Source organism: Hippoglossus stenolepis, chromosome 12 (assembly GCF_022539355.2).
Source record: "Hippoglossus stenolepis isolate QCI-W04-F060 chromosome 12, HSTE1.2, whole genome shotgun sequence".
Taxonomy (NCBI): Eukaryota; Metazoa; Chordata; class Actinopteri; order Pleuronectiformes; family Pleuronectidae; genus Hippoglossus; species Hippoglossus stenolepis.
In genome coordinates this window covers 16825534-16839744 of record NC_061494.1, presented here as the reverse complement: position 1 = coordinate 16839744, position 14211 = coordinate 16825534, and the positions used below count along the sequence as shown (strand labels likewise).

The 14211-nt window shown below is 42.0% G+C and overlaps 1 protein-coding gene across 2 annotated transcripts in view; it reads right to left on the bottom strand.

The window, feature by feature from the left end:
* Positions 1 to 14211, bottom strand: part of adam12b (ADAM metallopeptidase domain 12b) — a 79983-nt gene that overhangs the window by 19142 nt on the left and 46630 nt on the right. For both annotated transcript variants that reach the window (XM_035172311.2, XM_035172312.2), the window contains exons 11-12: positions 11414 to 11562; positions 1108 to 1285 (exon numbers count right to left, since the gene is read on the bottom strand). In XM_035172311.2, the coding sequence (XP_035028202.2) occupies positions 1108 to 1285; positions 11414 to 11562 (327 nt within the window). The remainder of the gene's footprint in view (positions 1 to 1107; positions 1286 to 11413; positions 11563 to 14211) is intronic.

Below are 14211 nucleotides of genomic sequence, written 5' to 3'. Positions count from 1 at the left end.
TGATGTGTGGTTTTATGAGTCTGGCTGTTTACCTCTCGGCTCTGACGTAAGCGTTTTGTTTGGAGAGGAGAGAAAAGGTTGCTTTCATCTCTCTGTCTAAGTGGGCCGGCAGATCAAAGGAGCAAACCCTCTGTGGTGACGCTACGGAGGTTATGGGGGGGCAAGCTGGCAGGGATGGAGCGGGCAGATGTAATTTATGCAGCCGGTTCGCTTGTTTTCTAAAACACAATAACTGCACTAAAAACTACCTTGATTTGCCTCTAAAATTATGGAGTGGGTGGTCATGATAGTTGTAAATAATCAAACATATTGTTGAGTGAGTCAGGTTTAAAGAGTTCGTTCACCTTAATTACAAAAATAACAAGAATCGAACAAAAACATAAACAATGCTCCAGGTAATCAGTCGTGAGGACTGACTCAGATCGCTGGTTTCTATCAGGATCTGGTTTCCTGCTGGTGAACAAAACTTTTATCAAACCTTTTCTCTCTACTTGTTCGTTCAGTTGTTTGAGGATAATTAAGGCCGACGCTGACCCTCGTTGTCAAACGTTCAAATGACAAACATCGTCCGTGGCAGGTCACATCAGCAGAGGCAAATTAATTAATAATTACTCCCTCGTGGTTGTTGCCAACGACGACCAGTCAAGTTGCAGGAAATATGCTCAGGATCTCTCCTTGTGTTTCTGAGTTACTGGTGTCACTTCATCATTTTATCCAGTTTGTTTGCTAATGATTCATAATAAACACTTTTCTCGTCCAGAAGCGTGTTTTGTGATGTCACGGTGACATTTGACTTTTGACCAGACCAATCAGTCTAATCAGTTTATAGCAAATTCCTTCAAAGCATTCCTGACACATCAGGGTCATGAAAAGGACGAATGGACGTATAAACACATGTGCGTACAACTGAAAACAATTAAGCCTCCGACCACAACTGTCCAGAGCTTTAAACTAATCATATCAATATTTTAAATTTATAGATGCCATGTTCTACTTTAAGATAGCTTGTCAAAAATAAGGTGTAATATTCACTTTGTTTGACCAGCTCTTGTGTTTTCACTTTTTGTTTTATTTGATCTTTTAAGCATGGCTTTACATTGGCTTTACCTCTGGCTCCCCGCAGTCACACTCCTCTCCCTCCTCCACGTAGCCGTTGCCGCACTTCTGTCCGCCGTAGAGAACCTTGACCTCCGGCATGTTGTACAAACACATTCCCACGCCTTTCTCCAGACTGGCAGCGAGGTCCTTCTTACTGCATGTGCTGAACACGGTGGGGAAGGGATACCTGCAAAGTGCATGGGAGAACAAGGTTTACTGAAATGAAAACACGAGGAGACATGATGTTAAAGATGAAAGAAATTTGCCCAAGACACCGATAAAACTACAAATACTACGCTGCGGTTGTGGGCCTCCTCCAACCACTGCAGTTTCAGTCTAGATACATATTTTTGCACTTATATGAGGTCACCATGACCTTTGACCAATGAATTCTAATCGATTCATCTTTGGACTACTGGTCAAATTTCAAGTATTTACCTGAAGGCAGACTTTAGAAATTTTGTTCAAGAGGCAAAAAAAAACAAGTGAGCTGTGATCTTGACCTTTGACCTTTGACCACCCAAATCAGTTGATCTACAGGTCTAAATGATTATTTGTGCTTTGTGAGGTCCCGTCAAGGTTGAACTTTGACCTTCGCCCGCCAAAATGTAATCTGTTCATCCATGAGTCCAACTTAGCGTCGACATTACATTTGAAAAAAGTCCGTCAAGGTGTTCTTGAGATAATGTGTTCACAAGAATGAGACAGACGGACAGACAACCCCAAAACATGATGCCTCCTGTCGCTGCTGTCGCTGGTGAGGAGATATAAAAAACCCTCATGTGTGATTTAAGTGTTCAGAAACCTACATGATGTGAGGATGAGTGGCCTCAATCATTCTGCTGCCCCAGAACACAGACTCATACAAGAGGCTTTTCACACAAACCCGATAGTCCTACAACATTTTACGAGCTCAGGTTCAAGAGATTTTCAATCCTACTCAAAACATAAAGTAACCATTGAATGTACAGAGTAACATTTTCTCTCATTTTCAAGAGGCATATTCTGCTTATAGAGCAGGACGATTCAAACAACTTATAGAAGGAAAGAGTGTGTGAAGAGGGGTGTGTTGGATGTGGATGACGTGTGTGTGTGTACTTGAAACCAGGATAAAATAGCAAGCCCGAAACCACATAATTTATACTGCATTAATTTAACTGTGTGGTATCGCTTACCTGAAGTGCTGACTAATGTCTAATTTAGTGAGGAGGGAAATTGGATTTCGTATTGAAAACGAGAAAAATGTTGAGGATGAAACTGTGCGATGTGCCAATAACAGCTGTGAAGCCCGAGGGAACGTCCTCCCGCTAGAGTGAGTCTCTGTGAGTCACAGAACCAAGGACCAGAAATAAATATGAAGAGAGGAAGAGAGAGAGAGAGAGACGCAGAGTAAAAATAAAAATAACAGGGGGATGTGTAGGAGAGACAATTATACACTGTAGTGACAGAAACAGACAATGAGACAAAAGGGATGGAACAACATCTAAGAAATATGATCATGGACTGTATAAAAAAATGGAAGTTTGCAGAAGGGTGGCCCCGGGCGCTAAATGACCACATAGAAGCTAAAAATGACTAAAAAGAGACAAAAAAATGTCCACAATGAGACGCAAACAGACTAAAAGAGACACAAACAGACTAAAAGAGACATAAAGTTAATACAAAGAAATGGAAAGGGAGAAATGCAAACATGGTTGGGACAGACAAATGGCAGAATCCTGGCTGTTTAACCAGTGTTAGGGCCAGAGGGACACAGGCACACGGCCCCAATCAGTGACGGATGTGATCAATCTTGCTCCTGTATCGGAGGGTTGGTCTGTGTTGTCTCATAATCTGTCCATGACTTTATATTTGTAGTTTCAAATAGCTGGTAGTTATCGATAAAATGTCATATTAGAACATTTAAAGTTGCTTATTTGGCCTTCATTTATTACTGGATGAACAAAGTTTGTCAATATATCTAGATCCATGACTTTATAGGTGAGTCTTTAAGCATTTTTTTGTCATTATTTGAAAATAAACTTCATCTTTAAATGTTCTGGCTTCCCTGTTTGAGAAGTTTCTACACCTGCCTCTGTGCTTAACCTCCTGTTAAGCCGGTGTCTGCTTCAACCTCTCCAAACACACTGATACAAACACAAACCACGGGACATACGGTACTTAACTACACAGGGTGGCAACGAAACCGACCCTCGACCTCGTGCTCTGTGGCAGCTAAGAAACACGAACAGAATCACTCAAGGACTGATACAGAAAATAACCAGGCTTCGTGGTGTAAAATGAGTCTCTCACACAGACAGGATGGAGCTTCAAAAGAGGATGTGGGGGTAAACGGGGAGCAGCGGCTGGCAGAGAGCAGCGGCAGACATGGCACAGAGACAGGCAGCTGGCATCAGATGCTTGAAGAGCTCGACTTCAGACAGAAACATGTCGCACACGTACTTATGCAGCGATAGACCGACTGGGGTCTTCAAATGCAACAGGGCGTGGAGACTTTCTGCAGCGCCTGGGGCTTGACACGGCAGATCTGTGAAAATTCAGCATGACACTGAATATGTTTGTGGAGGCTGGCTTTGGACAGAGGTGTGTGTGTGTGTGTGTGTGTGTGTGTGTGTGTGTGTGTGTGTGTGTGTGTGTGTGTGTGTGTGTGTGTGTGTGTGTGTGTATGTGTGTGTGTGTGTCGTTTGCTTAAGGGGGATTTGGCTGCTGCATCTGCATGGATATTTCACTGCTGTTAGTTGACTATAGTGACGCTCCTCCTGGGGGGACTTGAGATAAATAATGGTGGAGGCATTCAATGGGAAAGAAATCAGATTCTTTGTCCAAAAAATAAAAAGAACACAGCTTTCCCAAGAAGACAGAGAAAAACATCCCTTTCCAATTGTCACCCTCGGGTGAAACAGCCTCGTCCACTTCACTCGCGACTGTCCACCTTTGAGTGTCGGCTGCTTTCATCTCTCACGAACCAAAAGGCAATCTGTGCGACCTCGTCTGTCCCATAATCCACTTGTTGGTATTTTCTTACAAAAGTGTGAAATGCAATTCACACTTTTGTAAGAAACGAAAGGGATTAAAGTCGACAACCGTTTTTCACAGCAGCAGGAGAAGAAGCCGCTGTTTTCAATACACCTATAAAAAGACACAGCATAAATCTGCATTGAATAATGTAGGAAAAGCGCCAACGTGCCGATCCCAGTCAGCAACAGATCCACGTCTGAGGTGTGTATTATCACAGCTGAGACCACGCGGTTCCTCTGCTGTCCAGGAAATTAGCCGAGTGGAGCGTGTAGGTTTCCCTGGATAATATTAGCTTAAATCCCTGCACCCTCTCCAGGTGTACTCGGGAAATGAGTCGGTGCAACAGTTACACAAAATCTAATTAGGCAGCCCCCATTTTTTGGCTGTTGCTGCCATTTAAAGGCTAATGTGTCTTTCACATTCTGAGAAAAACACGGTGATAAAGATCGAAATCTCATCAGTGTCACTCGGTCGCGTTCATTTGTGACACTGACAGGGACTCACTGACAGGGACTCACTGACAGCAGACCCACTGACAGGGACTCAGTTAGCTGGAAAAAAATAACAGATATCTATAATTGGCCACATCAGATCTAAACAAAATCCAAAAGAACATTTTTCATTCATTGTTTGAGGGACAGGATAAACAGATATTCACTCATCCCGTGTTTCCTGTCTGTTGACTTTCAGAGAGGTGGTACATGCTTCACTAGGTTTCACCATCTGCTCTCTCAGCCAACTGTTTCCATGCTTTCTCACACGATGGACAGCAAATGTAGTTGAGAATAGGAAAACTTTTTATGGGCTGTTGAATAAAGCAGAAGTCCATGAAAAGTAAAAAGTTAAAGAAAAGAACATCTCACGGCATCACAGGAAACATTTGCCATCTCCTCTACTACATTTGCCCTTCTCTGTTGGAACCATGGACTGTATTTAAAGATGGACGACATGACAGCTTCCTTTAAGTGAAGCCAAATTGTCTCAATCGCCACCTCATGGCTGGCTGCAGTAAAGGTCATGAACCTTGCCCCCCCCATGTTAGTGGATAGGACATACACCAAACTACAAAGTCAAATAAGTTTTCTCACAGATGCTTTCTGTCATTTAAGGTCATTGTTATCACAGTGTTCATGTTTCTGATAAGCTTGGTCTTTAATTAGTTAATTGATGCTATAAACGAGGTAAAACGTCATGATTGACAACTGAGATTGACTAGCAGTTGGCGTGTATTGGTTAGCGTGGCTCAATCCCCCGATCGATACTGCACAGACTCTGGCTCCAAATGCGCAAGATGGCAGTTTTCGTATCTCAGATATTTTTAGCTTAATTTCTTCAATAGTGAGAGGATGTGGACACGCGTCTCCATTCTTTATATACATCGATGGTTAGAACATACCATGTGGTCAGGTGCAAAGAGGGTGACCTGGTTGTTCTAGTCTAAACTGAGCAGATGATTTACAACACAACATGACAAACAGATACAAATCTGATCATACAATTACACAGCTGCACAAACTAGACAAGGCCTTACATTAATGATTTAAAGGTTTTAGTGTTGCATCTAGTGTTCCCCCTAGTTTAACTCAAGCATATTTTGTAGTCTGTTTTTTGCTGTATGTCTATTTGTGTAAGCACAAAGGAAAATAACGCAGATTCTGATTCTGAACCGCTGAACACATCATAAAGCTTTAAATTTTTATTTTCACCGGCAGGGTTGTGCTCTTAGTGATGAATAAAATAGGTTTTATGTGTAAAATCAGTGGAGTGCCCTTTTTTATTTTAACAATGTTGGAAAGCAGGGTCCTGGCAGCTTTTAGTCACTCATAAAATGATCTTGTTCGTTCAGCCCTCAGCTCTCACTGACAGAGATACAGTCTGCTGTGCACCGGGCAGCTTTTCCTGGATCTGAAGTCATATGTGCAGCGCAGATGATTCCTGTCAGTTCAATCATCTCAGCATGTGAGGCCGGTGGGCTCGGGGGGGGAGGAAGCGTCACTCTGGATGGAGACTGAAATGGGTCCTTAATCAGCGGAGGCAGTGGCCACATGAGGGCTACGATGGGCTCTCTCTCTTCATGGGCTCTCAGACCGACGTCAGACTGTCTGTGTTGCTCTCCGAGCCGCCCCGCAGACTGACATGCATTTAGTTTGAGCTGAGCCGGAGCGACACGTCTGACCTTTCACTAAATGTTAGGCTGCAACACTGGCAGGATCCTATGGTGATTAAATATCAGGAAGGAAAAAGCAAAACACTAAATTTACAGAAAAACATTTACCCACTAGCGACCCGACTGTCTTCCATCCCCGCATTATGATACTTTGCAGCGACTCACCTCACTTGCACTGTCATATCGACAAGAAAATAACAAGGGCCACAGGCAGGTCGCACTGTCTGGACCAAGCATTCACCTCTCAGCCTCGATGTGCTGCCACAGCTCACCGCTGCGCTTCACCTTTCTTCCCGGTTTCTCATACAGACACAGGAAAGCACTTTTGAGCTTTCTCCCCACGTTCATGTGATGCAACTCTTAGCTCAACTTCCACAAGACAACCCCCACTTTAAAATGTCCACTGTCTCTCTCTTTCCACTCATTGTTGTGGCACAAATCTCCATCTTATGGCTCATAACATGTCACCAATGACCATGAATAATTCCGTCATTGTCATCCTTCCCTTGTTTGTCTCTCACTCTCACCTCTACCTCTCTTTGTGTTACACAGGAGAGGGGATAAAACCACGGCTCCCTCAGTCCGCCTGTCTGCATAAAGCTCCCTCTCTGCGGATTTCTCTTTGTGCCCTGGCCCTGATTGCAGCTGGCAGCGTCACTGATAATCACGTCATTTAGATGCAGCCTGTCCTCTCCTCCATTAGCAAGTCAGGCTAAGAGGATCCAAAACACAGAGTCAAACGAGCCACGCTGCTTTACAACGATGTGTTTAATATTCTCAAGGCATCTGGGCTGAGGGTCAAAGGAGGTTGCTAATATGAAAAAAAAGAGAAAAACCTTGTGTAAATTCATAATTTTCACCTTTCAAGCTGGATCAGAAACTCTGGCAGATTATTTACCATGACAGACTTTACGCTATGAGCTTAACAACACTGTCTAGAGTAAAACATGAGCACAAACATCAGTGTGATAACAACTACTTCAAACGACAGAAACCATCTTAGAGAAAAATGTATTTGACTGTTTAGTTTGGCCCACATCCCATTCACTAACACGGAGGAGGCAGATTTTATGATCTATATTGCAGCCACTTTTAGGGAGCTGTTATGTCGTCCATCTTTGTTTTCAGTCTATGGTCTAGACCTGTGATTCCCGACCGCATGATCATTTGTGGGGGTCGCCACATTGTTGTGGAGAAAAACAATAACATAAAACATTCAAAATAAAATGACATAATTTTAGACTGTAAAAATGGATGCTTTTTTTTCTCTGTTTGTAAAAGTTATTGGTGGGATTTTTATTTTGTTAAGTTGATATCATGTTGTATTAATATATTGACGGGTTGCAACTCAAAAAAGAGTTGAGAACCACTTGTCTAGAACACAAAATGTATATCTCACCTCTGGCATCAAAAAGGAAATCCATGTAAGAACATTATTACAACTTTAAATTAGATTTTGGATTTTTTTTGCCTCTCAAATGCAGCTGTGAATAAGCTGTAAACACATGATGGGGAACGCCTGAGCCCAAAAAAATAAGCTCATTTACACATCAAGCAGCTAAATTAGCATTTAGTCAATTTTGTGGCCACCTGATGAACGTTATCCAATATTCTCTCTGTTTTTCTCCAACATCTCCTGAGGGAAATATCTGGCTCTTTAACAGCTAAATGTTCACCAGCGGTAGGTAGTGAACAGCGGGTTTATCAGAGATGAAAACAGCTGCTTGTTGCATCTGGAAAAACAAGCTGGATGAGAACCACGCTGTAAAGCTGCTGGACGTAAAAAACAAAAACAACGAGCTGGAAGACACTAAAGCCCAATGCTGAACTGCCTGATAATTCAGTAGGACATCACTGTTATTTTAATTAAGCTTGACTTTTACCTTCATGCAACTAATCCTTTAATACGAAACATAGCGATAGAGGCAGCTTTAAATGTTTCTTCCACGTGAATCAACAGACCTCCTGCCTGCAGTTGGAGTACATCTCTTCTCTTATAGATAAAGTAGGTTAATAAAAGCCGCGGTGGTAAGTGCAGTTGGATATTTGCACAGCGGTTGTCTTTTCCTAACTCCTTATGGATTTTCCTTTACAGCTTTCCTTGACCTCGTGACATTTTCCACCGGGGTCCAGGAATAGTGGTTATGAAAGATTTTCAACAACATCAATAAGAAATAAACTCCAATGTCCTAATAGCAATGCTGTTGTATTGGACTCTACTTGACTGTACAGGCATTTCTAATAAATTCAGTGTATTATTTGTGAACATGTTATCTTCCTGTCTCTCTGTTTGTTGCAGGAACTTGGATTGTTCAACCAATCAATTAACTCCATTAAAATTCTACATTCGTCTTCACTGGATTCAAACTTGCAAACAATGATCAATGCGCAATTAAAATATTAATAGTTAAATTGAAAAATATTGATATTTAGAGTCTTTGTATCAACAGAACAATTGCAAGACAAAATGTCACGGCACCGCAGCGTATGGATTTATCCTGCAACCTTTACTGAGCAAACACAGGAGCCAGTTTCACGACGAAAGGTCAGCGATGACCTCACGCAACTGTTAATCTGACTAATCTCATAATTATGCAGCAGACGGAGCTGGAGCGAGGAATCTAATAACGCTGCGACTCATTCAGGTCTGTTCTGATCAGATCAGTCATTTGTCCTCACTCTCTGCCTGACATCAGCACATATATCTCTGGCCGCTGACGTCACATCAGTTCACTGGCTGCATGTTTAAAAGCTACACTGAATAAATCCAGTGGTGCTCTGCTCCGTATGCATTATGGATTTTTTTTATTACTTAGAAATAAATGTTGTGTTATGAGAACAGCAGGATGAGCTCACTGTTGCCAATGGCTGTGCAAACAAACACAGTTTACAACCCTCCCACCCCTGTACCCTCATCTTATTTATTTGTACACTAAAAAGGGTATTTAAGTTTTTCTGGAACACGACCGGAACAGGTTACAAGTGTTTCTGGCAGATTTCGAGGCATTTTGAAAGCTGTGCTCACAAGAAACCTGTGGTTTACTTCTACTGTGTATCTGCTGATTTATAAGCATAGATAATATACTGTATACCTTCATATCAGTTGACCCCTTAGACTGTTTATAAAGATGGACGACACATAAGCTTCCAAAACTAAAGTCAAAATCGTGACCGTCCCCTGGTGTCTGGCTGCAGTACATGTCATAAACTCTGCCTCCTCCATGTTAGCAGATGGGACATGGACCAATATATATATATATATATATATATATTTCTATTTATTTTATTTTCTATAATTTTACTCTTTCAACTAATTTAGATTTTTTATACAGATCCTTTTTGATTCTTATACCTTTTTTACTCACTTTACCTCTTTTATTCTGTTCTTTTAAATCTTTTATTTGAAAACTATTTGTTTTGAATTGAGCCTTTTGACAGAGAACTGATGTATTTTAATTTTGTCTCTGTTTTGCCGCACCTTCAATCTTCCTCTGTTTATAAAAGGTGCTTTATAAATAAAACTGCCTTGCCTTGATATTCGGGGGTTCGAATCCTACAACTATACAGTATATCCAGTGATTGTAGTGTTTAACATAAACATCCATAAACAATCTTGACATAAATTAGATTTTTCCTTTTGCTGTCACTTGAATTGCTTAAGATGTGGGCACCAACAGTCACATGTTCTGTCTCTGTGTGCGGCGGTAGGGTTTTGTTGAACAGGTGTTTTTAATACACATGTGGCAGAGTTTCTGATCCCGACCTCCTGACAGCCATGATCACAGCTAACCTCGCTGACGTTGTGGGTTTGCTCGACGACTGATTCTCTCCAAATGGAAAAAGCCTCCACCACCATCTCATAAACACTGGCTCGAGGATGTAATGACACATTTCAAACTCAAACATGTACTGTGAGCATAGTGTAAAGTTTTATGAGCTGTGGCGACCTTTTCTTTTCTCAAAATTGGACAAATCCCCATTAACATGCATGGTTAAACCCTCATTGATGTGATTATGTGTGTGGGAAAGATGTTGACTGGGGTTGATGTGTGGTGGTGCTGATGTGTGTGTGTGTGTGAGCTGTTTCCTTTTTGTTTGTTTGCATTTTGAAAACTCAATAAATTATTTCAACAAGACAACTGTGTCTTTCTCCTCTCTCTTCTTCCTCTTCCTCTTCTTCAGAGCGTTGCGGAATTTACCCTGAACACATTCATCTGTGGCTTGAGGGACTCACCATCAGACAAACCCGACTGGCACCGGACCAAGGGTGAAATCTGGTATTGCACTCTGGGTTCGCCTTATCTGCTCGCTGTTTACTAACAGTCACAGAGTCCATCACTCGCAGCAGCACTGTTATCTCAGCGACCCAGGCAACACGAGCAGAATACCAGAGCAGCTGCTTTAGTCGCAGGCCAATGTCTGTGTGTGTGTGTGTGTGTGTGTGTGTGTGTGTGTGTGTGTGTGTGTGTCCTCTTTCAAACAATAACACATAAACACTGGAGCAACGTGTACAGATGAAAATGATCAGAACTGTGCAGCTGTTTGCGCTTGATTAATCTTTTTTTTGGGCTGTTCTGGTGCAGAAGAAGTCAAACCTTTATTCCTAAACAATTAAATCCTGTAGCTGCGTGAAACAAGGCTTTTAAAGGGTAATTGTTTAATGGCTGTTAATTAACAGGCACACAAGATATAATATGTAACAATTCTTCATTAAAATGTCTAAAAGCAACTAATCCTATGATTGCTGAAATGTGTACTTATATTATCCAAAATGTTTCCAACAATGATAAAATTCAGAGAAATACACAATTTTATTTAAGGTAACGGGACATTTCATTTTGGTTGCATTTTTAATTGGGCCATATCCGCTTTACGCGTGACCTTGTCCGTCCCTGCTGTAACTTCCTGTGTGAACCACGTATGACAAAGGAAAAAAACACAGTTAGCCAGTTGGCTGTTTTTCCTTCCACAGTTTGTGTTGTTCACTTGTAATGGTTCATGATTATTCATCGCCGTTATCTGCGTAATGTGACCTGACTCGCGGGCAACGCTGGTGTGGACCACATTCTTTCTTGTGTTTTCACTATAAAGCTTGAAAGCTCAGGAAAAATAAATAAATTAGATCCTCACCCTGTGGAGGGAGTCATGATGCAGCCTCCTCGATCCACAGTCATCCTGCAGCCACAGCCACGCTCTGGGGTGTCGTGGTTCATGCCAAAATTATGTCCCAGCTCGTGTGCCAAAGTCACGGCTGCACCCAGTGGGTTCTCAGAGTGATCCTGCAGGGGGGGGAAAGGGCACCATAGAACTTGAGAGAACGCCAGCTATGTATAATCTTGTATATTGTAAAGTTCAAAGAGGACAATTTAGAAACTGCAGATCCCCAAGACAGACCTGTAACTGTCCGAACCCCCCATCCCTCATTCTCCTCATGGAGACCTGGATTCATCTGACCTTCTATTTCCTCTGCAGACCCATTCGTACAAAACAGATACTGCAGACAGCTCCATAAACCCACCAATGTGTGACTCGCTACAGCTTTGATTGGAAAGACAACTGCCCCCAACGAGACAGAGACGGAAAATTACGAGAGGTGGAAGTTTCAGTGTCACCTTGTTTTGTGCAGACATGTTGAGAAGGAGACAAAAACGTCTCAGACATGAAGTCAGTGTTGTACGTATGAATACCAAGTGAAACTGGACACGAGATGACGAGGTGGACGTCACAATATAATTTTATGTGTGATTTCACTGGAGCCCGACAATTTAGCCTTTCACAGACTTATCTGTTCCTGTTTGCAGACAAGATTATTATATGAAAATCTTTATTTAGCAGAATCAACAGAAAACATGTGTATATATGTTTTTATTACTTAACATGAAAAAAATTATGTTTATTTTCAAAATTCATGTTCTCTTTATATATATATACTTTATTGTATGATCCTTTTATGACTTATTTATGGTCAAACTGTAGGACAAGGACTATTTTGATATTTGGGAAATGTGTTTATTTGTTCTCTGAGAGATACCAAACCCATGCGTGTGAATGGAGCGTGTGACTAATTCCGTCTGCCTTAGCTTAGCATAAAGAATAGAAACAAAAGTCTAGTTCAGTCGAAAGGTAATAAAATCCACCTACCGGCAACTTTTCCAGGGTTAATTCTAAAAATGTCAAACTATTCCTGATATCAGACATTTTTGCCGAGCTGCGAATCTGAGAATAGACTCAGCAACGTCTGTCTGAATGTATTACTTTTGCTGTAATTATAATTCACTGAAGATAAAAGTAAATGTCAACGTCTCTACAAGTCCACACAAAGAAGCGTGTTTCATGTAACTATGCTGTAGGTTGTAGAGGAACAGAGAGAAGCCTAAAAACACACAGAACAAACCGTGTAATAAAGCATGTGCGAGAAAAAGAAATTCAGACTAGTGGCATAAAAGTAACTTCTTGAATTAAGCTGATTGCTACAGAATGACCCCCATTAACAAAATAAAACAAATCAAATGAGCTTACAAGTAAACCCCTTAACAACGTGCATATTTCAGAGTTTTTAAAGCTCACATCTCCAGTGAAAGAGGCCCCCTACATGGCGACTGTACATGTCACTGTGACCTTTCACTGCTCTCTGCCATATACATGAGAAAATCACATGCTTCCGTTGAAGGGCGAGGTCATGTGTCAGAGTTGAGGGCAAGCTGAGCTATTTTCCGCTCTGATTACAGGGCAGCGTCGTGGGGCGCTGCACCCGCCTCGTAACAGAGGGAATGAGAAAACCTTCATCTGGCTCCGTCATATTTCTCAGCGGGCGTCTCTGCGTGTGCCAGTGTGTGTGTGTGTGTGTGCGTGTGAGTGCATTTAATTCACAGCTAAGAGCTTCCTCACAAAAGAAGTGTAATGTGGCGGTCAGCAGAAATGGATGAGGCTCTTATAGAAGCCACAGTAATTACTTTGAAGCAGATATGAGCCGTTGTTGTGATGGGGAGAATTTGATAGTGTTGGTTAACAACCAAGCAATGCTCTGATAGTCTTTTTGTGATTTCATTTCCAGGATATAAACAGTTTGCGGTCATGGCCTGAACCTAAGAATTCACATATAAACACCCATGTGATTTTACTTATAATAAACAACATTATGACGTATGAGCTGCGAGAACATGTGGCTCAAATAAAGATCTTGTGGCTGATTAACACATGGTAGTGAAAGGTTTGAGAAATGGCTCATCTCATCTGGCCGACCTCTAACTGGTTACACGGGCCCTTTAATCTCGGGCCAAATCATCTGCCATCTGTTAAGTAACGGGGACAACAAACATCTGGAGAAGCCTCCACCGCGGCCAGCAGCAAAACATATCAATTAATGTGTGTGGGGGGGTGGGGGTGGGGGGATGCACATCTGGGTCGGGACCTAATGGCACAGTGCAGATAACCGCTTTGTGATTTGGCATAGATGTCAAGTGCCACAGCAGGGAGGGGAGCCAGGCTGGCAGCTAATTCACTATGTGGAATCATTCAATGTACAGGGGGGGGGGGAATGCACAGCTGTGTGTAAAAAAATGCATTTTGATTCCAGGGTGTGCTCTGTAGGATACACGTCAATACATGACGTCTAATAAAAATGTAAATGTGGTTTTGTTTAAACGCTGTGGCCTTTGATTTAAAGCCCCACCAGCCCTTTAAGAGATGTCACAGGGAAATCTTATTGTGAGACTTCAAATGACCTTACAAGGGCTGTGTGTGTGTATCTGCATTACAAACCCGTCTGAGAGTATATTTCTGTATATTCCTTTGAGCGCTCAGGTGTTTGATGAGGCCACGAATGTGGAGGGAGCTCCAGTACAAACATCATTACGCTTAAAAACACGACTTCCTGCCAGACCTGTCTGTAACGGCCCCTTTTCAGCAAACAACAAACACCTTCTCTG